General features: G+C 47.0%; 1 protein-coding gene across 10 annotated transcripts in view; it reads left to right on the top strand.

The window, feature by feature from the left end:
- Positions 1–20,998, top strand: part of ZNF536 (zinc finger protein 536) — a 443,099-nt gene that overhangs the window by 101,568 nt on the left and 320,533 nt on the right. For 8 of the 10 annotated variants that reach the window (XM_081505684.1, XM_081505680.1, XM_081505682.1 and 5 more), the window contains one exon: positions 17,283–17,398. Coding sequence is in view for 1 of the 10 variants with exons in the window: in XM_081505676.1 (XP_081361802.1) it covers positions 19,835–19,937 (103 nt within the window). In the remaining 9 variants the exon portion in view is untranslated. Of the gene's footprint in view, positions 1–9,491; positions 9,600–17,282; positions 17,399–18,901; positions 19,938–20,998 lie in introns of those variants that run through there. The other 2 variants (XM_081505686.1, XM_081505676.1) reach the window with 2 other exon arrangements.

Below are 20,998 nucleotides of genomic sequence, written 5' to 3'. Positions count from 1 at the left end.
GATCGGTGACAAACCCACAGCTTTCAGTGAAATGAGAGCTCCATGCATCTGAGCTGGTAGCAACCAGCAAAAGGATCAACTTAGCCAGTGGAAAGTGAGTGCTTGGGGCTCCAGAACATTCTCTTCCTCATAAGTAGGAAGCCATAATTCTGACAAGTTGAGTATTACTGATGGCATCCACATTGAACCCAGAGCGGTGTGATTCTTGGGGAGGGATGGAGAAAGATGTTTATAAAAGCTTATTGGCTGAATACCCGGCAAGTCAGATGGAACTTCCTGACCCCTGAAACCTACCTCTTCCCTTTGGAATTCTAATCCAGTGCCCGTGTGGCAGGGGAGTCCTTCCCACTTCTCGGATGAGGAGCAAAACCCGGAGAATAGCAGCACTGTGGCTGAGACTGGGGTCAGAGTTTGCTGCTGTGACATCCCATGTCTCCCCCCGAGCCCCTGTCTTCTCATCTGGGGACTGAGCCCGTTACAATGGCGACGGTGCTGCAGGGAGCATCTCACGGGTATGTGATGGGGAGGATGTTGCTCTTTACAACGGGAATCCCAGTGGCCTTGGTTCAGTGACCTGCCTTTACAGGTCTCCAAACAGCATAGGGCTCTGGAGTGGGTGGGAGATGAAGGGGGCGACACGTGGAAGCCACGGGAGAACAGGTGTGATCAGATCTAGAGGATTTAGCACAGGTGGGAATGAACTCAGGACCTGATTACTGCTTCCAGTATTAGCCGTGTGACCTTGGACATGGCACTTGTTGTCTTGGAGCCTTAGTTTCCCCACCTTGTGCTAGGGGGGTTGGGCATCAAATAAAATAACACATGCCAGGCGCTTAAGGTAAAGTAAGGTGAAGTCGCTCAGTCGTGTCCGACTATTTGCAACCCCATGGACTGTAGCTTACCAGGCTCCTCCGTCCATGGGATTTTCCAGGCAAGAGTACTGGAGTGGGTTGCCATTTCCTTCTCCAGAGGATCTTCCCAACCCGGGAATCAAACCTGTGTCTCCCTCATTGTAGGCAGACACTGTACCGTCTGAGCCACCAGGGAAGTCCTTGCCAGGGGCTTAGTTACATCTTAAATTCCAATAATGGGAGTTTGTGTGACGCTGCCAGCGCCCCCCTGTATGTGTGTGACTGGCCTCACAAGGGTAGCATCTCCTCTCTCCTCGAGGTCTGTGAGCTTCTAGAAGCCCAGCCCCACCCAGTTCCCGCCCCTCTTAACAGCATGACCCAGCCTTGCACCAGACATGAGCATGTGCTAGGTTAGTGCTGTGGGTATCTGGTCCCCCGAGCTGCCTCACTCCTGGCCCACTTCTCAGCACCTGGGGCATCTCTCCCCAGCCTCTTGGGACCTGCTCTCTAGGGAATCCATTCTTCCTCAGCTTGTTGAGAGGCTGCAAGTGCTGCTTCCCGTGTGGTTCCCGGTTTACCCTTGTTGTGGACAGAATGTTCCTTGCTGGAGCTGCCTCCAGATGGTGGGTGGCCTTTAAAATGTTCCTGCATGTTCACTCATCTCCTGGGCTAGGGTGTGGGCTCACTCTCTGTCTTGGTCCCATGAGGGGCCCCTCCGGCTGCTGCCGTGCAGCAGCCACTGGGAACCTCCGGGTTCAAGGGCTGACACCCACCCAGCTCTGCTTGTCCTCACCAAAGGAATTTCTCCTAAATACAGATTAAGGAGGAGTTCTGAGGCACAGCATGGATGAACTAGGCAAGAGGTGACCCAGCCAGAAGAGTGGGCAGGTCGGCATGCTCTGAGCAGACTGTGTATCCTAAGCCGGTGTAGGCTTTGACATGAATGTAGGGGAGGGCCTGACCTTGGGGAACTGAGAGTGCAGCTGGAAAGATCTAGTGCGTGTTTGTTGGTGAATTCCTCATCTGGTCCTCCTAGAAGATGTCCTCCGAGGGGGCAGGGACCACGTCTGGCTTTCCCTGTTGTTTTTCTGGTGTCTGACACATAGTAGTTGCTCAGTAAACAAACATTTGCTAAATGAATGAATGAGTGGGATGCCTGCTCATGGAGTGTTAATGGATGCTTAGGAGGGCAAGAGAAGAGAGCACAGGGCCATACAAGATCAGCTTTGCCAAAGAGATTGTATAAGCAATTGCTATTGAAATTCAGCCTGGCCAGGGGCTCTTTCAGGCTTTGGCTGCTGAAGGCTTCTTAGGAGAGATTGCTCAAGCTGATCCTTGCATTCTGGTTGGCACTTGCAGACAGAGAGGGGGGAGAAGGGTGTGTGGAAGGCAGGGTGGGATGGGCAAAGACCTGGAGGCAGGACTGTGGTGTGTCTGGGGACAGCAGGTGGACCCCTGGGGCTGGAGGAAGGGTGTGTGCTTGGGAAGGTTTGGGAACCATCTTGGAGAGGTCAGCGGAGGCCAGAATTCGTTGGCCCAGACAGGAGAGTTCAACTGTGACCCCTATGTTATTTTAAGGTGGTGGCTTTTTCATATTTAATTATGAATGAAATTGCATTTGAGGACGGCAGCTGATGACGGCGTGTGGTTGTGCTGTGTGGGCTGCTTTCAAAATAGCTCACCCCAAACTTCATTAGTGATTAGTTCGAGGAAAGTGCAGCCTGACCCTCCAGCATTTTTCATATTGTCTGTGTTCTCAGGGAAGGGCTCTGGCTTCAGGGGCCCTCTTCTAGGCCTTGTTCTTGGAGGCCCGTCCCTGGGGACCTCAGCGTTTGGTGGTGATGGGCAGATCGTTGCCTTGTGTAATTATTCTCCTTTGTCATTCAACTTAGTCCTCTTCCTACTGTTTGAACTTGGAGCACTCCGACGGGACAGTGACAGAAACCCCTGCCTGTGCTCTGAGGGCCAGAGAAGCCAGGGCTGGCGCTGGGCACTCCCGGCCGGGCCGCTTGGCCCACTGAGTTGGGCTGCTGAGCCGAATGGCTGGCGTCCCCATCTCCTGACTTCTCCTAAATATGGTCAGTGTTTGCAGAGGCTCCCACCACCATCTGCATGAACTGGAGCTTTGGGCTTGGCCCCCTCCCTTCTCTGGACTTAGTATAAACCCACATTATAATCGAGATTAGCCTCAGTGAGAAGTACACATGGGTTGGCAACCACAGCAAATCCCAAACAGCGTCTCCAGCGCTGTGATGAGCGTGACATACCAGTGCTGGTCCCGTTTCCTCTTCTGAAATCCTGTTCCTGCTGCTGGCCAGAGACACCGCTGCAGGCCAGGGTGGGGCTTCTCCACTGGAGGGTCCTGGAGCCAGGTCCAGCTTGCCTCCCCCACAGGGCTTCCCCCTCTGCTGCTGCTCCTCATTTGACCTTCAGAAAACTGCCCAACATCTCTGAGCCTCAGTTTCCTGGTATCTGTATATTGGGAATAAAGTGAGTAATAGACATTAAATAACACATGAAGCTGAGAGAACTTGCCACCCCTGGGCTCCCAGTGAGAGCTCAGTAAAGATCAACTCCCCTGGTCCCCTGTGATGGCCATGACGAGGTCAGTGGATAGCGCAACCAGGTGGCTCAGAGAACAGAAGCAGAAGGCCCCCTGAATCGAATCCTAGCTCTGTCACTTCCTGGTTTACTTGGCCTCGGGCAAACTACTTGATCTTCCTTTGCCTCCATTTCCTCGTATTTGTTCTTGTTTGAGGGCAGTGCTGATATGATAGCCTTTCACGGAGTTGTTGTAAGGATTTGAACTTGGACCGCACCAAGGGGCTCCTGGCCCACAGTGAGCATTATTCACGTGCTAATAAGTGATTAGTTCTTACTGTTTATTATTGCGACTGTTGTATCAGTATCATTGTAGTCACGTGATCTTGATCACAGTGGTTAACCTCTTTGAACCTCAGTTTCCCTGTGATGAGGCAGGAACCCCGTGCCCCCTGCAGATGGCTCTGCTGACCAGCGTGTGGCGTGTGTGAGAGCGGGCCTGGGGGCCCTGCTCGTGGGGGCTCTCTCCCCGGCCGGCCCCCTTCCCCCAGGCTGTGGTGCTCCGTAGCTAAGTAACCCTGGCTGATGTGTGGCTTCTGATGGAGGTGCGCACGGGGGAACCGTCTGTGCCGCCTCCTCCTTTGGGTGACAGCTGTTTCCAGGCAGATGCCTCCCCCGGGTTCTGGAGCAGTGAAGGAAGGGGAGAGCGTCCCAGATTTAAATTTGGAATGTGCACGGAATCATGCCAGCCTGCCTCAGAGCCCACAGGGCCTGTGTGCAGGCTGGGTGTTCTTTGAGGTCGTTGCTGCTCCGGACACTGGGACAGGAGGGCCCAGATGACAGGGTCTGGGTTGGGCTTTTGAAGCCCAAGTGCAGCGGGAACAGTGTGTGGGAAGAGCCACCGGTCACCCAGCTGAGGAGTCTTGGTCGCTGGTCTGCTGGGCGTGGTGCACGTGTGAGACTCCACGGGAAATGGACACGCTTTAGGAGGAGCGGGTGAGAGTGGGGACTCAGGCCTGCTTTCCAAGCATCCCCACACCCGTGCTCTCAGGTCTCAGGGTGCAGCAGGCGCAGGCCTTGGCTCACCCCTGGGTGGTAACCTGCTCTTCGAACTGCTGGTCTTCCGAGGAATTCTGGGGAGTCCCTTGCCCATGACAGGCCTCCTGTTAGGACCTGTAAAGCCGCTCACAGAGATGGACCCCTTGGGGGAAGGGATGCCCTCATAGCAAGCGGCAGTGCAAAGCCTCAGCATCATAGAGCGGCAGAAGGGAGGGCCGAAGCCCTGGGGAGCGGCGGAATCAGAGAGGGAGATGGGGAGGTGACAGCCGTGCCGCAGGCTGGCCACTGAGGGTGAGTGGTGCCTGTGGACGTGAAGGCTATCCGCTTCCAGAGGCAGGGTGGTCTGCCCTGGCATCTCTGGCCCCAGGTGTCCCCTTCTCTTCTCTCCAAGATATCAGAGTATGACCCCCAGCTCGGGGGGACCCCACGCTTGTGAGCTGGAGGACCCTGTGAGGAGGTCCGACATGTGTTTGTCACCCCGGGGAAGGCAGGCGGACTCCCGGCTGTACCTGCCCTGGCCCTGGCAGCCTGTCCCCACCCCCATCCCAGCCCCGGGAGTGCCTGCTTTCTAAAGGAGAGCGGTGGGACAGGGAGACCTGGTCCAGCTGGCCTCGGGGGCTGACATGCAATGCCTTTCTCTCTGTGAGTCTTTCCTGGGGGAAGCCGGAGAAGCCCCCAGCCTCCAAAGGCACTGTCTCTGGGGCTGGGGAGGGGGGACAGGGGTCAGGTAGCCAGCCCAGGAAGTGCAAACCCAGTGCTCACTGTTATTCCTCAGAAGTGGCCTCAGGGGGCAGGGTGGTAGGGGTCAGGAGGGCTCCCAGGACACACGTCTCCCTGATGGGAGACTGCAGTGGGCCCAGCCGGGCCCTTGACTCCCCACGCAGTGGTCCCCACTCAGCAGTGTCCTCTGAGCACTTGATTAATGCACTGTCTCTTTTAGTTTCCTCCGCTTGTCACCTCCCAATGTCTCAGGGACAAGCCTTTGGACTGAAAGATAGTTTTTTCTTGCCTCTTTGAGGAGTCTTCACCTGCTCAGGCACCTTTGCACCCCCTTGGACCAGGGCTGAGAGCAGAGTAGAAAGGGCAGTCTCTAAATTATCATTGTTTCATACCTGCATATGTGCACAAAAATAAGCCTGCTTTTTCTTAGTGTGCAATTTGCTGTCTATTTTTAACTAGTATACACAGGGCCCCAAAGAAAATTCGGTGAGGAAGCAAGAGTGTATTGTGGTTGCAGATACACAATCACCGAAGAACCTAAGATAATTGCCGAAATGACATTCTTTAGAAAATACGAGGCTGTGAGGGTTCCTCCTGCAACAGGCATCCTGTGCATTTTCTGTCCCTTCTCCTCGGCCGCCGCACACTTAATTCCGTTCCAGCCATGTCAGGAAGACTTGAGAGGAAAAAAAAAATCCCACCATTAAAGACGTGCTCTTTGTTTTTTCAGTCTGTGACCCTAGCAATCTCTTTAGCAAGCCATGGTTCAGTGAACTGGCACACAGCAGCCGTTCAGCAGTGGAAAAATCATAAAACAGATGGAAGCTTTACATTTTTGTTTAGTTTTTAAGAGCAGTTTTTATAACATCGCTTAAAACCATTCTGATGCATCATACTGTTTACACTCGAAGCTTTGTAGCTAAGATGTTTACAGTATGGAGAATGTTTTAAGATATTTTATAGTTATGATATTTAGATAATTGGCAAGAAAAAAAATAGTTTGTTGAGATTGCAGTGATGTTGGTAATCGTGAAGTAACTTATGAGTCTCAATAAATATGTCCAGTTTGGTGGAAAGTACAAACTCAGTTAAAACAAAACAACACAAGAGGGAATATCTTTTTAGTGAAATCATTTCCTTTTCTTAATCAAAAGATGACAGGCGGGGCCTTAGAACTCCCATCTGTGCTGCACCACAGCCCCGAGTGCGGCCCTCCTTTTGTGATTGATAGCTGCTCCACATTGGCCATCGCTCTTCCACAAGTTCATGCAAACACCAAAGTTAATAAAGTTCAGTTTTAGTAGGCCACCTTCAAATAAACCCAGAGCAGACCCCCACGTATCTTTGTGCAGTGGAACTCGCAGAGGTTGTTTTTTTTTTAATGTCAAAGAATTTATGCAGAGTTAGGATTTGGAACTCTTTTTTTTTTTTTTTTAACTGCCCCAAAATGGCATTAATCAAAAACAATAACTCCTTTTAACTTTTCTAAGTGCTCTAAAGGAAAGTATGAAATAATCTGCGTGTGGGCCACAAATGTGGAGAATGCAAACATTTCACAATAAACATGTTTAAATGAAAGTCCCTGGCAAGATAGTCTGAAAGATAGTACATGCTGGGTTAATTAATGCATACTCATAAAAATAAACCTCACTTTTAAGATTCGACCAATAAAAATCATTAGCATATTTGGATCAGATGACTTTATGTATACATTGAACTTCTCTGTGGCAAACGGTCCTTGGGACGCCTGGAAACAGACTCCAATTTGAAGTCCAGACTTCGCTTCTGTCTGCTTTTTGTGTTTCCAATACAGTGATACGATGATTTATTCTGGTTTTATCTGTTAAACCTGCAATTGATCTGCTGGTGATGGGATTAAATTTATCATTTTAGATGAACAAATCATATTTAGATAGCCAGAAAAATGTTTAGTTGCATAAAAATGCCTATTGTTTGCTTACAACACATGACATTTGATTTTCACTATAATCAAATTACTACAGTGCATTATTTTTACTCCAAGATGTTGATTTTTTGCTATCTTAAATTGAATCGTTTTGGCCTATTCACAAATGCTCTCTTTAAAAAAATATTTTCCTAAAATCATACATTCAAACAAATGTTGACTTTGGGTTGTGGATTATGCAGTGTTCTGAGGTTTTGTTAAATTAGAAATCACATAATTTTCTAAGCCTAATTACAGTACAGAAGATTCTGGTTTTATATTGTGCTTTTTGTACAGGGAAAGACAAACTGCTACAGAGTCTGCTTTGGTATGAAACTAACAGTAAAACCAAACTCATTTTAAAAGAACTGAGATTGGAATTCATAAACTCAGTAGAAGTTAAGTTGTAACTACCCAGACAGTGAAATTCTGAACCTAAGATAATGCCACATTTCAAATCCTTATGAAAATAAAAACAACCCAGCAAAAATTATTGAGGAAAAAACTCCAGCATGAGTTTAATTTTATCCAACTTTATTGGCAGCTTATTTTGAACTAATGTGCAATAAAGTTGCCAAGCAGAACAATTGAAAGAAATGAGAAAAAACATTTTTTTGTTGTTTCCTTACACTGTTTGTTTTAATAAAGGCTGTAGAGCAGTAAACACCTGAATCATGACTTGGTTTGGGGTTAGCCGGAGAGCTTTAGGACTTATCAGTGCTGCTGTGATTAGCGAGTTCACAAAAGGGCAGACGCTGGGCCGTCCACTTCAGCGAGTTCCAGGGCAGCTGTCCCTCGGTCTGCTCTATCTCCTGCCCCCACGGGGACCGATGGGGGCCCCGGCGTAGGCCCTTCTATGGTAGCATCATCCTAGCTCCCCTGTGAGTAAGATAAGTACCCACTCCTAAGGAAGCGCCTTTCACATGAACGTTTCTGGAAGAAGGGCTTGCAAGTCCAAGGGATCCAGCTGATTGTAAACAGTGTCGGCTTCATACCCTCATTTTGTATCAGAGACTCAGCATTGCCTTTTTAGAGAGCATGTGTTTATGCCTACAAAACGAACCTCTGTGTGTGTGTATGTTTGTCCTGAAGCCACACGTAGTGATTCCTGGGGTGGGGGAGCATCTCTGTCTGAGACCCGTCACAAGCTCTGTTTACTGAGGTTCACAAGCTCTCAGCCCCTCCCCCATCCAGGACAGGGGGCTGGGCCTGGGGGAGGCTCCCACTTGGAGGGGTGCCTGCAAGAAGACCTTTACCTGGGAAGGCCCAGGGCCCACCTGGAGTTGGTGGGAGGAGGTGATATGCACAAAGGGTTGCTAACTGGGGGTCCCAGAGCACCTCCACAACCTCTGGACAGTGGGATTCAAATCCAACACGCATATGTGATTTCTGCCTGGGGGAAGTCCCACAGTGCCCATCAGATTTTTGAGGAAGTGCCTTTCTTATTGGGGACTTGCTTGGTGGCTCAGATGGTAAAGAATCTGCCTGCAAAGCAGGAGACCTGTATTCAATCCTAGGTTGGGAAGATCCCCTGGAGAAGGGAATGGCTATGCACTCCATTATCCTTTCTTACTAGGATCTGAGAAACAGATAAATAAACTTAGATGTAAAATCTAAGAGATGCTAACCTATTCTTGGAGAAACTGGGTGCTGCTTCAGGACAGACACAAACGTCTGCTCCTGGGAAAGTCTTGACTGCAGGACATGGGGTTAGATATGGGGAAGAAACAAGAGGTGGTCACTCCCAAGTGCGTCACACAAAGTGCAACTGTCTCAGCACTTTTTAGGGTGAGGTGTTGAGGGGACGGCTGTGATGGCCACAGACAACAAGTGTCAGGGGAGGGAGCTGAGGCCTGCAGTGGGGAGGAGCCGTCTAAGGTTGGGGCCCTCCCTGGGCCATCTCTCTGGCCTCCCATCCTCTGGCCTGTCCCCACTAATGGGACTTGGATACAGCCATGGCCCGTCCCAGTGGCCGTTTTGGGGACCCTGCATGTACCTCCTTTGTTCCCTCTTTGTACCCACACTGGGCCTTATGTCTTGGGAATTGTCAGCTTCTGTGGCTCACCTCCCGCCACCAGCACCTGCTGTGGAAGCCGCTTGCTGAATGCGTCTCTCTCCTGGGCCAAAGTAGAGGGAGAGGGCTGTTTTTTCACCCAGGATGGGCTTGTGGTGGCCTCAGAGGTTCAAGTTCTCTGTGGCCAGGAGGTCCTTTGGAGACTCCTGTGTTCAATCCCCTCAAAGGACGGTTGGGAGAGTCAAGGCTGGAAGGGAAGAGACTCTGAGGTCAGACACTGAGCAAGTGGCGGGGCTGGGTGAGGGCAGGCTGCGGGTGCCTAGCCCCGTGACCTTGTCCCTGTGTCTCTCTCCTCCTCTAGCTCAGCGTGTGTGAGCCAACGTTCTGTGGGAGACACCTAAGAGGTGGCCGGCTCTGTGCGATTTCACCTCCTGCTGGCTTATCTTTAGTATAACAGCCGCAGCAACAGGTAACTACTTCCAGGCACACGAGGTCAATTAATTAATTACTAATCATTTCATTTAATTAATTCTTATGACAACCTTATGAGGTGGATACTACTTTCACCCTCATTTTACGGATGAGGAAACTGGGGCTCAAGTCCATAGTCAAAAGTGCAGGGGAGGAGGATTCAAGTCCAGGATGCTCACCGCTGGGTCTGTGCTTTCCATTCCCCACCCTGCACTGTCCCCAACACCAAGAGATGACTTCAGATTCAACATGCCTGATCACTTTCTTCTTTGATATAGTTAGATATTTATTTTACATAATTTGATGGAGAATAATATTGTTTTTGATTTATGGCAGTGTTATATAAAATTTCCATTAAAAACAAATCTGTGAGTTAATTTCAAGAAAAATCCTACTGAGTTAATGGCATAGGTATAAGCAGATATGGCAGTTAGGTGAAGGTGGGGTACAAATGATTAAAATGTGGGCCACGTTGTCCCCAATCTAGTTAGGGTGGGAGGAAAATGTAGTCACTCCCCATTTAGAAATTTCATTCTGGGAGATGGCCTCTGATAATGGCTAAAGGCCAGTTTGTTTAAGGGAGAGTCTTAGATGTTTGTTTTTCTTGATGTGTGTGTCAGGTAGTAGCTCTTTACCCACTAATAAGACATGGAAGCAGCCTAGATGTCCATCAGCAGACGAATGGATAAGAAAGCTGTGGTACATACACAATGGAATATTACTCAGCCACTAAAAATAATACATTTGAATCAGTTCTAATGAGGTGGATGAAACTGGAGCCTATTTTACAGAGTGAAATAAGCCAGAAAGAAAAACACCAATACAGTATACTAATGCATATATATGGAATTTAGAAAGATGGTAACGGTAACCCTATATGCAAGACAGCAAAAGAGAGACAGATGTATAGGAAAGTCTTTTGGACCATGTGAGAGAAGGCGAGGGTGGGATGATTTGAGAGAATAGCATTGAAACGTGTATATTATCATATGTGAAACAGATCGCCAGTCCAGGTTCAATGCATGAGACAGGGTGCTCAGGGCTGGTGCACTGGGATGACCCAGAGGGATGGGATGGGGAGGGAGGTGGGAAGAGGGTTCAGGATGGGGAACACATGTACACCCATGGTTGAGTCATGTCAGTGTATGGCAAAACCACTACAATATTGTAAAGTAAAATTAGCCTCCAATTAAAATACATAAATTAAAAAAAAAGAAAGAAATGAGGTAAAAAAAAAAAAAAAGACTTATAGATCCAGGAAGCCTATGGTCTTGCTCAAGGGTCACGCCTGGGTCTGAGCCCACTTGCCTCAATGGGGACTGGCCTCTAGCTTAGAATCAGCGGCAGGACTGGAAGCAGAAGAGAGGAAAGGGCAGCTAACTGGGGCTGGAAGACCATCAATGTGGAAAGACATCTCTCTAGTTCCTATGTAAACACCAGGCTGCCCAGGTGTGGATAACTGTACTGGAGTTGGCATATGGTTCTGCCGGCATCCAGGGCATGTCCTTCAACGCCACTATAAGCGTTGCCACAGAATTAACTCTTTCTGGGCTATCAGGAAGTCTCCAATCCAGTGGTTCTCAAATTGGCTTCCATGGGACCCCAGGGGTTCCAAGAAGAACCTTGGGAGTGTAGAGAAGGGGAGAACTCAGAGCTGTCTCTTGCAGGGTTGGCTAGAAGAGCTGCTTTTATCAGCTTACATGTGGTCAGATTTCCCTGGAAAAGGAATCTGCCAGAAAAATACTGAAAAACCATGATTTAGACCAAGTACTTAGTTCTGTGGATGGGAAACCAAATTCCATAGAAGAGCAAAGATCACAAAGATTGACTCTCTCCAGTCATTTTAAATAGAAAACATCTTTATTTATGCAGATAAGTGGAGCTTGGAAGAAGAAATAAAATATTAATATACACTTGGAAAGAGTCATGAGGGTTCCTATGGTGCAGTCCCCTGCTTCTGGGAGCCTGGCCATCAGCACATTTGGTAGAGCTGGATGTCCACCTGGGAATAAGCTCTCCATGGGCAGGGGACCCAGGAGTCACAGGGCAGAACAGCTCAGCAATATCAGATTGTGAAGGCTGTTAGTTGAGTGGTGATTAGGAGCCAGACCCTGGGCTAAGCATTTTCAGATGTGTTATCTCCATTCTAAAGATGAATAAGTGGAGGCTTGGGTGATGATGTGAATTCTCAGTTTCATCGCTGGGCCTTACTGGGCTATCATCTAGGGTCTGTGCTCCTGATGCTATAACTTCTGCCTTCCAGGGGGCATCCATCAGTGTCTAGCAGGTGCAGGATTGCACCAAAGCCAGGTGCCTCATAATCAGAAGCACCTGATTGAACCCTTTCACCCTGAGGGTCCAGACAGGAGGCAGGAATGTTTGTCTTGCTTATCCTGAGTCTGTGGTGGCTTATGCAAAATCCTATTGGCTGCCCCACAGGGTTTTCTAGGAATTTGTGTTCTTTAAGATACAAGAAGGAAGCCAAGGATGGGTCCAAAAACTTTGACAATAAATCAGACCTTGTTTACTATTTCTTCTCTTCTATCTTACATCAACCTAGTCATGCTGTAAGAGCTCATGTATATACTTGTTCATTAAAAAGATATCAGTGATATTCTTTCATTCATTCATAGGGTGTTTTTTCATTTACATGCACATTTTTGAATTTACATATTAGTTCATGCATTATTAGTTTTTACACTTTTGCAATCGTCATTCTCTCTCTCCATCTATTCACTCATGCCTGTATGCATTCATTCTCTTATTCACCTATTTCTTCATGTGTGCATTTGTTATTTCATTCATTCATTTTACCCTTTCAACAAATAAAGCACTTTGAAGTTAATTAAATTCTCTGGAGAAATATGGACCAGTTTAACCATATCCAGGGAAGACTCTGGGCATCTTTCTCATTGTTGGGTATAGAAGCACATGTTGTTGTTGTTCAGTTACTCAGTTGTGTTCAACTCTTTACAACCCTATGGACTATGGAACTCCAGGCTTCCCTGTCCTTCACTATCTCCTGGAGCTTGTGCAAACTTATGTCCATTGAGTTGATGATGCCATTCAACCATCTCATCCTCTGTTGTCCCCTTCTCCTCCTGCCTTCAATCTTTCCCAGCATCAGGGTCTTTTCCAGTGAGTCAGTTCTTTGCATCAGGTGGCCAAAGTATTGGAGCTTCAGTTTCAGCATCAGTCCTTCCAATGAATATTCAGGGTTAATTTCCTTTAGGATTGACTGGTTTGGTCTCTTTGCTGTCCAAGGGACTCTCAAGAGTCTTCCCCAGCACCACCATTCAAAAGCACCAGTTCTTCAGTGCTCAGCCTTCTCTATGGTCCAACTCTCACATCTGTACACAACTACTGGAAAAACCATAGCTTTGACTATATGGACCTCTGTTGGCAAAGTGATGTCTCTGCTTTTTAATATGCTGTGTAGGTTTGTCATAGCTTTCCTTCCAAGGAGCAAGGGTCTTTTAATTTTATGGCTGCAGTCACTGTCTACAGTGATTTTGGACCCCAAGGAAATAAAGTCTGTCACTGTTTCCATTGTTTCCCCATCTGTTTGCCATGAAGTGATGGGACAGGATGCTATGATCTTAGTTTTTTGAATGTTGAGTTTTAAGCCAACTTTTTCACTCTCCTCTGTCACTTTCATCAAGAAGTTCTTTAGTTCCTCTTCCCATTCTGTCATGTAGAGGCACATGAAGTTGGATAAATAGTGCCAGGCCCCCTGAAAGAGAATTACTGGCCCATGAGAGGCACAGGCTAATGCCATCTACTGTGACCATGGGATCTAAATGTCATTTAAGTGCTGCCATCTTGGAGTCTTTCCTCCCCAAGACTTCCGAATGATCTGAGAATACATAGGGGGATCCCCAGACCTTGTCAATAAGTCTTGTGACCCCAAGTGATCCTTGAGTTGCTCCTAGGATGTGAGAACTGGCAGCATGCCCCATGGGGAAGCAGAAGATGGTTGAGTCCAGGAACCGGGGCTGTGATTTGACAGTTTGGAAAGGAGAGGTTCCCTGTCCAGATGGGGCGTGCATGGAGTGGGCAGGAGATGCAGTGAAGGACATCGTGGGAGTAAAAAGTAACAAGAGCCTTTCAGAACTATGTTTCCTTCTCTTCCTCCACCAAAGAGTTTCCATCTGTTTTCTTTTTTTTTTCTGAACCTCACATTATCCCTGAAAGATAGGCAGGATGAATGCTATGACGCTTATTTTAAGATTCTGGATTTGAAAGTATAGAACCATAAAACATAGTCAAAGATGAGGTGCGAGTCCTAGCAATAGTAGTAATATTGACCGCAAGCCAGGCTAAGAACGAGAATGTTTTACACCTGGACATGAAGTATTTGGGGAAGGACCTGCCTCCACCAGATAAGTGAGGATTAGAAATCACTTTTCCATCAAGCTCTGAGTTGGTGTCGGGAATATAGATTGATTGCTTCCATGGCTTAAATGTGAACTTCTCTTGGTTTATTGAGATGGCCATCTACTCTTGCACTCAGCCTTCCTTATTTTATGTGACTCCCAATGCATATACATGCCCTTTCTGCTTTCAAGACTGTGTTTTAAGTGTCTGGCTGCAAGGACGCTTTTGTTAAGTAGAGCATCGACCAGTACCAATTGGCTCTAGATGATGTGTTGAGCCTTAACTGCTCTATGAATACTTTCCTCGCTGATGGAAGGTGGCATAGGTGGGTGGCCAGTTGGAAACTCCTCCTACCCTCCTTTAGACTGTGTACTTAATTCCTGAGACACTCTCCTCCCCCCAGGTATTCACGAAGCCTCACCCCAAGAAGACAAGCTCAGGTGGTCAGTTTTACCTGCATATCAGAACCCCACCCACATTGAATCTCAACTCATGACCAATCAAGAGTTCTTCCTGTACCCGGGTCCCCTAGGTAACAGGAGTCTTCACTTGAGAAGGACCACAGGAAAGAGAAGATCCACCTGCACGTTCCTCCTGTGCCTTTGTCTGCCATCCACCTCAGCCCTGGCGCCGCCCTCATCGCCCAAGCATCCTTTTGCTTATTGCTCTACTTGATTTAGAATACACAGCCATAAACACGCAGGGCAGCCAGCAGCATGGCCGGATATAATATTAATTTCTTTTCTGGTTTATTTGTGAAGGAGTCAACCATATAAATCACCTTAAGCCACTAAGACAGAAAGTGAAATCGCATCTTCAAATGGAGAAGTGTAGTGTGTTACCATTAAAAACTAAGAAGAATTTGTGACCAATTTGAGGGTCTTAATGTGGGCATAGTTTTGTTAACATTGCTGTAGATTATGTGAAATGCTCAGAAAGTTTTTTCCCCTCCGTTTTAGTGGAAAGCATTGGGAACCTATCAGCGGCATATCGTTAGAAAGTCTGGTGTCTGCTGGACAGTCTCCTTGTAATGCCATTTTTCATGACTTGTTTAATTAACAACCATTTTTGACCTAGACTAGTTATAAAAGTGTTGCTATTCTCTCCTGCTAAATTATGTCTAATGAACATATTTGCATGTTATCAGATATAGCAATATATCATTTCAAATTTTGGCGTTTAAGCCTGCATCACTCAAAACAGCTTTTGTGGATTAGTAAGCAGGTGAAATCAAAAATCTCATTTCATATCTGACATTAATAACTTTCAGGGGGAATGAGCATTGGCATTTATGTCTGGACCAGAATCGAGCCCAATGTCCTAGAAACACAAGGGCAGCAGACAAACCTACTCACCAGATAGGAAAATAAATCATGCATAATGCAGAATTTCTACCTTACATGTTAATTAATGTGTGCAATCAATTACTGATGTTACAATATGAGAAAGAAACTGGTGGGGAATGGGGTAATAAAAAATACCTATAGATTTATCTGCTTCTTTTTTCTATTTAAACAAATAGTCTTCAAGCCTGTGAATGCTGTGTTGAGACATGCTCTGAATAATAAGCATCATAAAATCTAATCAGATTTATAAGAGGAATTGATTGTTGTGGCAGGAGGAGAGGGTGGAAAATAAGCTGAAATTTAAGTGTTAATTTTTATGCTAATCCACAGTGGCTTCATATGAAGCAATTTTGTTCTGTGCCACAAATATAAAATTGTCCCTTGCAGAGAAATGTCAGCTTGCTAGACCTGAAAGCAGTAATTTATTAGGTATGTTTCTATTAGTATGTGTCACAGTTGTTAGCAGGCTATACACACAATGGTGCTTCATACTTATCCTCCAAGTCTCAGAATGTTTCAGCTCAGTGGCTGGAACGTGGGGCATTAATACATTATCATATGCGGGGTGGTCTGTGCCCTGTGGACAAAAGGCTATTTAATACAATTTAATGTCATTCTGAGAAGAAGTGGAAAAATAAAGACGGGGAATAAAATGGCATCTGTGTGTTTCACAGTGCACTCATGCACAAACCCTCAGTTTAAGAGGGATGACATTTCTGCCAAGAAAAAGAATAAAACTGGGGCATTTTTTTTTTATAACCTGTTCCCCACTGCAGTATTTTCTAAATGCTATTAAGTGATCGATTTACACGGCCCCATGATGATGTCATCTATAAGAAGGGGAATGCAGATGACAGCAAAATACTAGTGACAGTGACCTTGTTTCAGAATCCTTGGAACCCTGTCAGCTTTGCTTCCAGTATATGGTTTCAAAGAATGTACTTTTTGGACAATATCTAGTTACTGGGTAGTGAATTAATAGAGTTAAGGGTTCTGATGCAATTCACATATAGGTCAATTACATGCGCCAACATCTGCTCTGTCACTATCATTTGCATATAGCATTCATATGTTAATGATGCCTCTTTTTACTCAAGTAATATATTTAAAAAACAAGATTTGCATATCAGTTTGGATCAGTATATTACAAGCAATTTATCATTTTCTCCTTCTTGTTATGATTTTAAGAACAATATCTTGAGTGATGGCTGCTATATTTGAGCACGGCTCTGATTTATACAAGAAACCCTTCAGTGGGAAAGCTTCCATTCTAAAGCTGCTTAGAGCCTTATAAATCAATAATGACACAGATGGACTGGTGATAATCTATTTAGAATGCCTGATAGCAAATATTGTTGTACAGATGATTAGAGTGGTAACTGTTTTAGCAGAAAGCCTTTCTCTCTTTGTAAATGGTAAGTTTGAACAAAAAAGTGCTCACACATGGACTTCATGTCAGGAAATCTTCGTGCTGGGTCTGGATCGCAAAGGGGAAAACATGGGGGGAAGAACAAAGAGACTTCCCGCTCCTGCCAATATAATCATATCATTCCCTGTTTCTTTAACAAAACAGGACCTCTTAATGGAATTGTGTCTTCAGGTGTAAATAGCATTAAAAGCTGCTTCTCCTCTCCTCTTTGCCCTGATACAGCGCAAGGAGTGAGAAAATAAAGTGGAGGTTGTCAGAAGTGGCAGCTGCTTGGAATCCTGATAAATATAAGCTTTTATTGATCTGATGAAAATGAAAGATCCCAGTGCTAGGCAGTATTTAGCTTCTTGTCTACAGCACGTCACCGGTGGCCTTGCATTGGGATAGATTTTCATTCTCGTACACCGGATTTGATTTCATCTTTAACCTTTTCAGTTGAATTTCCTTGACCTCTGCATATTGCTGTGATTTGGTGAATTTGTTACATTTCACTTTACATCATTTCTTTCTATATTTCCTTTTGTGATAGGGAACTGGGACGCCCCTCTGGCAATCTGTCAGTGCCTGGATCAGCTGCATCCTTTCTGGGGTATTTTCTCACCAGACTGACAGTCCTTAAGACAAGTATGCAGTTAAGCTGCTAAGGTAAGTCTTGGAACTCTTTGCCCTAGACACACATCATTTCCTCCTGCTTTGTCGTGTTGACCTAATACAAATCCCAACCAAATGGCCCCTCTCCCTCTCTCTGGCCAGGGGCTTCCTCCCAGCCTCTGCCCCACCCAGGTAGGACTCCTCTACCTGCCCATAGCTCTGGGAGAGTCCTGACTAGCAGGACCATTCGCCATGGGGGAGGGATTCCTTAGTGCTTTGGGTGTATTTGGGGATGGGTGGGGAGGGGGAAAAAAAGAATCATGAAAAAATGTTATTTTTCTCTCTATGGCTTAACTCCTTTCTCAAGTTTTCTTCTGGGATAAATACGAGGCTTCAGTACGCAGTCCTGAGGTGCTGCTAACATATTCTGGTTCCAAGAAAGTGCCGCTGTTATTTTGAGTAGTTTTGATACAACCAAATCAAAGTGAAGATTTGAAATAGCTTTTCTGAAAGCCCAAGCTGAAGTCATAAATTATTCTGCACCATGATTCTTTCTGATAGTAAAACCATACCTCTTTGCCTGACATTGCTGAAATGTGGAAAAGTGAAAGTTAAAAATAAAATGAAACATTTAAATCTTGGCTGTTGAGAACCTCAGATAGACATCAAGGCCAGTCGATAAAGGCCCCTATCAATTAGGCTTCCACGGTTATCATCAGATTTGGTTTATTAGCAATTGCACAGGTGCAGGGTTCCGGTATGAAGATTGAGAAGGGCTAGGAAAAATGCAGGGAAATACCATAAAATGGAAAGTGAGGGGCTGGGGAGACAAGGTCGGCTCAGTGGCAGGGCCTGGGGCCATCGTGGTGCCAGCACTTCATGGAATCTCGTAGGAGGAAGTATCTGCAGCCAAGGGTTGGAAGTTTTCCCTTCTTCTTTTTTTTTTTTTTAACCCCCTTTCTTTGAGTTAGAAAGTGTTGATTTCACACTGTGGTGCGTGTTTTCCGTCAGCTTCTTGGTGGGTGTATTCTGTGTTAAGAAAAGGAGCAGCGAATACCGGCAGTTGTAGCTTCCCCCAGTGGACGGCGGGCAGGTGGGCAGCAGCTCCAGGATGCTCGAGCACCCGGTCTGCTCTGGCGATGGAGGCGGCCGCGGGCTTCCCGAGCCTCCAGACTGAACTGTTTGGCTACTTCCCTCCTCAGCATAACGCAGGCAGAACAATTTTTGGTTTCATAGCTGTTTGGTTGGGAAAACAAGCCTGCGGTTGCCAGTAAGGTTTAGAATTTGCCTGCCAGATCAGGGAATGTCTGTGAAGACTATTTTCCCTCTTGGGAGGCAAAACACAGATGGGGGAGTTAGGAGTCTTTCAATATTTAGCTGCTACATTGATGGTAGTGATTCCGCTGCCTGGATGCTCACAGCTTCTGAAGGCCCAGCTTAGTGTCACTGCCAAGGGCCTCAGGTAGGGGAGGTGGTAGGTGGGGCTCCCCCCCACCCCCGCTCCCCCCCACCCCCGCCACCACCTCTCTGTGGTTTCTCTGGAACATTCCACATTCTGTGGCTTTTGAGGTGGATAAGGAGGCACTGCCAGGATGCTGCCTTTTCTCCTTGACCCATGCCAGGATGAGAAGGGGCGCCCGAGGGCAGGAGCTGGAGTGACTCGGGCTTCTCCTGTGAATGAGCCACGCCATCCTGCACGTGGTCCCTGAGCCCCATAGAGTGGGCAGAGGCACTGGCCTCACCAGCTTTCCTGCCGCCAATGCATGCGTTTTAAGAAGCTGATCGCTTGGTATACTCTGGACCTCATAGAAGATGAAGAAAGATGATGTGCTATTCTTGGGATTGGTCATGAACAGGTGGAGAGAGTTTCCTTCACGGAAAATGTATGTCTTGGAATAATTTGGGGTCATGTGAACTGGAGTAGAGGTAGAATTTTGTATCCAAGAGCAAATTCTGTGCTCCAGAGACCAAGAAAGGGGACAGGCTTTCAAAACAAGCAGAGGGCACGTGGGCATCTCCTTTCTTGCCTCTTGCTGATTCCTCAGCACACAGGATTCTCAGACCCTGGAGCCTGGGATTATGATGAGCTGGTTGAGAAATTTCTGGGCTTCTGAAGGTACTTGTTCCCATTCATCTCCACCAATGCCCTACCCATACTTTGAAATAGACACTCGAATTTTTAAAGTCAAATACTATAAAAGTACAGCTTTGGGATGACCAAAGCACCATTACATAGAAACCCTAAGCAATCGAATGCTAACTGAATCCCTCATACACATCAGAAAATGATTTACTGTCCTGCCGCAGCATGGCTTCCCAGAGCGATCCCAGCAAGGAATGGAGGCAGAGCCTGGTGACATGGCTGTCCAGCCTTCCACAGCTTTACCTTCAAAGACCCCATTCTCTGTCTCGAGGCCCAGCAACTTCTAGAACGAACTCGCCCTCAGAGACCATAGGACCTTCTCTCCATCAGACTCAGAGTGGCTCCTGATGTCCCCGAGGCACGCTCAGGACCCTGGACTCAGGGTGCTGTCCCCAGGCAGCCCCGTGTCCTGGTGCAGACGTGTGAGTCAACAGCCTTCCCGCGGCAGTGGTAATTACCTTAGTTAAATGCTGCAGGAGCAGTACGTTGGGAGCACAGAGGAGGGAGTAAATAATTGTAATTTCTGTGTGATAATGATGATAAGCCCTGCATATGTGTGTGTGGCTTTGCGTCGTGTTTGATCTTCACCGGGAGCTCTCCAGACTCATGGAGGTAAGGATCCCTGCAAACTCCTCGGTACGCAGCCATGAGGTAGGAAAGTAAGATCCCAGTACTCTCATTTTGCCTGAGAGAAAAAGAAAATCAGAGATAATTTTAACTCCAGAGGGAAGGTAGAGTGAACTAGAAGAGTTTCTTGGGGTTATCTTAATACTCATCAATTCCATTGCAGGTAGATGATCTTATTGGTTCCATTTTCCAGATGTGGAAACTGAGGTCAGAGAAGTTGAGTGGCTTCCCCCAGGTCATGCAGCTGCTGGATGGCGAGGTGAAGGTTTGCTCGTGCTTCTTTCTGATCTTGGAACATGATCCCTTGGCTATGGAGCAGCCCTGGGTATAGTCTTGGACAAGACAGGGTCTAGGGCACAGTAAACAAGACAACCATGGATAAGATGATGTCAGAGAGTGGTACGTGCCATGAGGAAATGATGTTTGGGGTGACACAGGGGGAGGGGGAGTATCTGTACTTGGAGGGTGAGGGATGGCCCTCCTGAGGAAGGCACGTTGGAAATGAGAGGTCTGAAGGACATGGGGGAGCCAGCCAGTGCAGGTCTGGAGGAAGAGCATTCTGGGCAGGGAGAGCAGCATGTGCAAAGGTCCTGTGGTGGGGAAGAAGCCAGTATGTGTGAGAGACAGAGTGGAGGCCATCAAGGCTGGAGTACATGAGCTCTGGGGAGAGGGTAGGTGGGTTGGAGGGCCTGGATAGACATGCCTTTGTAGACCATGGCAAGGACTATTGCCTTTCTTTTACTTTGAAGCTGCTTTTAACCAGAGAGCATGTCTTGAGAAATCCCCCTTTCCAGGTGTGGGAATGCTCCTAGAGCCAGAATTCTGTGAGTGACTTGGACCAAGTCTTGGTGGGTTGTTTGCTGTGGTCTCAATTTTTTACCAAG

The sequence above is a fragment of the Giraffa tippelskirchi genome, chromosome 7 (genome assembly GCF_054371585.1).
Source record: "Giraffa tippelskirchi isolate mGirTip1 chromosome 7, T2T-mGirTip1v1.2.pri, whole genome shotgun sequence".
Lineage (NCBI taxonomy): Eukaryota > Metazoa > Chordata > Mammalia > Artiodactyla > Giraffidae > Giraffa > Giraffa tippelskirchi.
The sequence above is the reverse complement of the archived record's forward strand: the minus strand, read 5'-3'. Positions and strand labels throughout refer to the sequence as shown.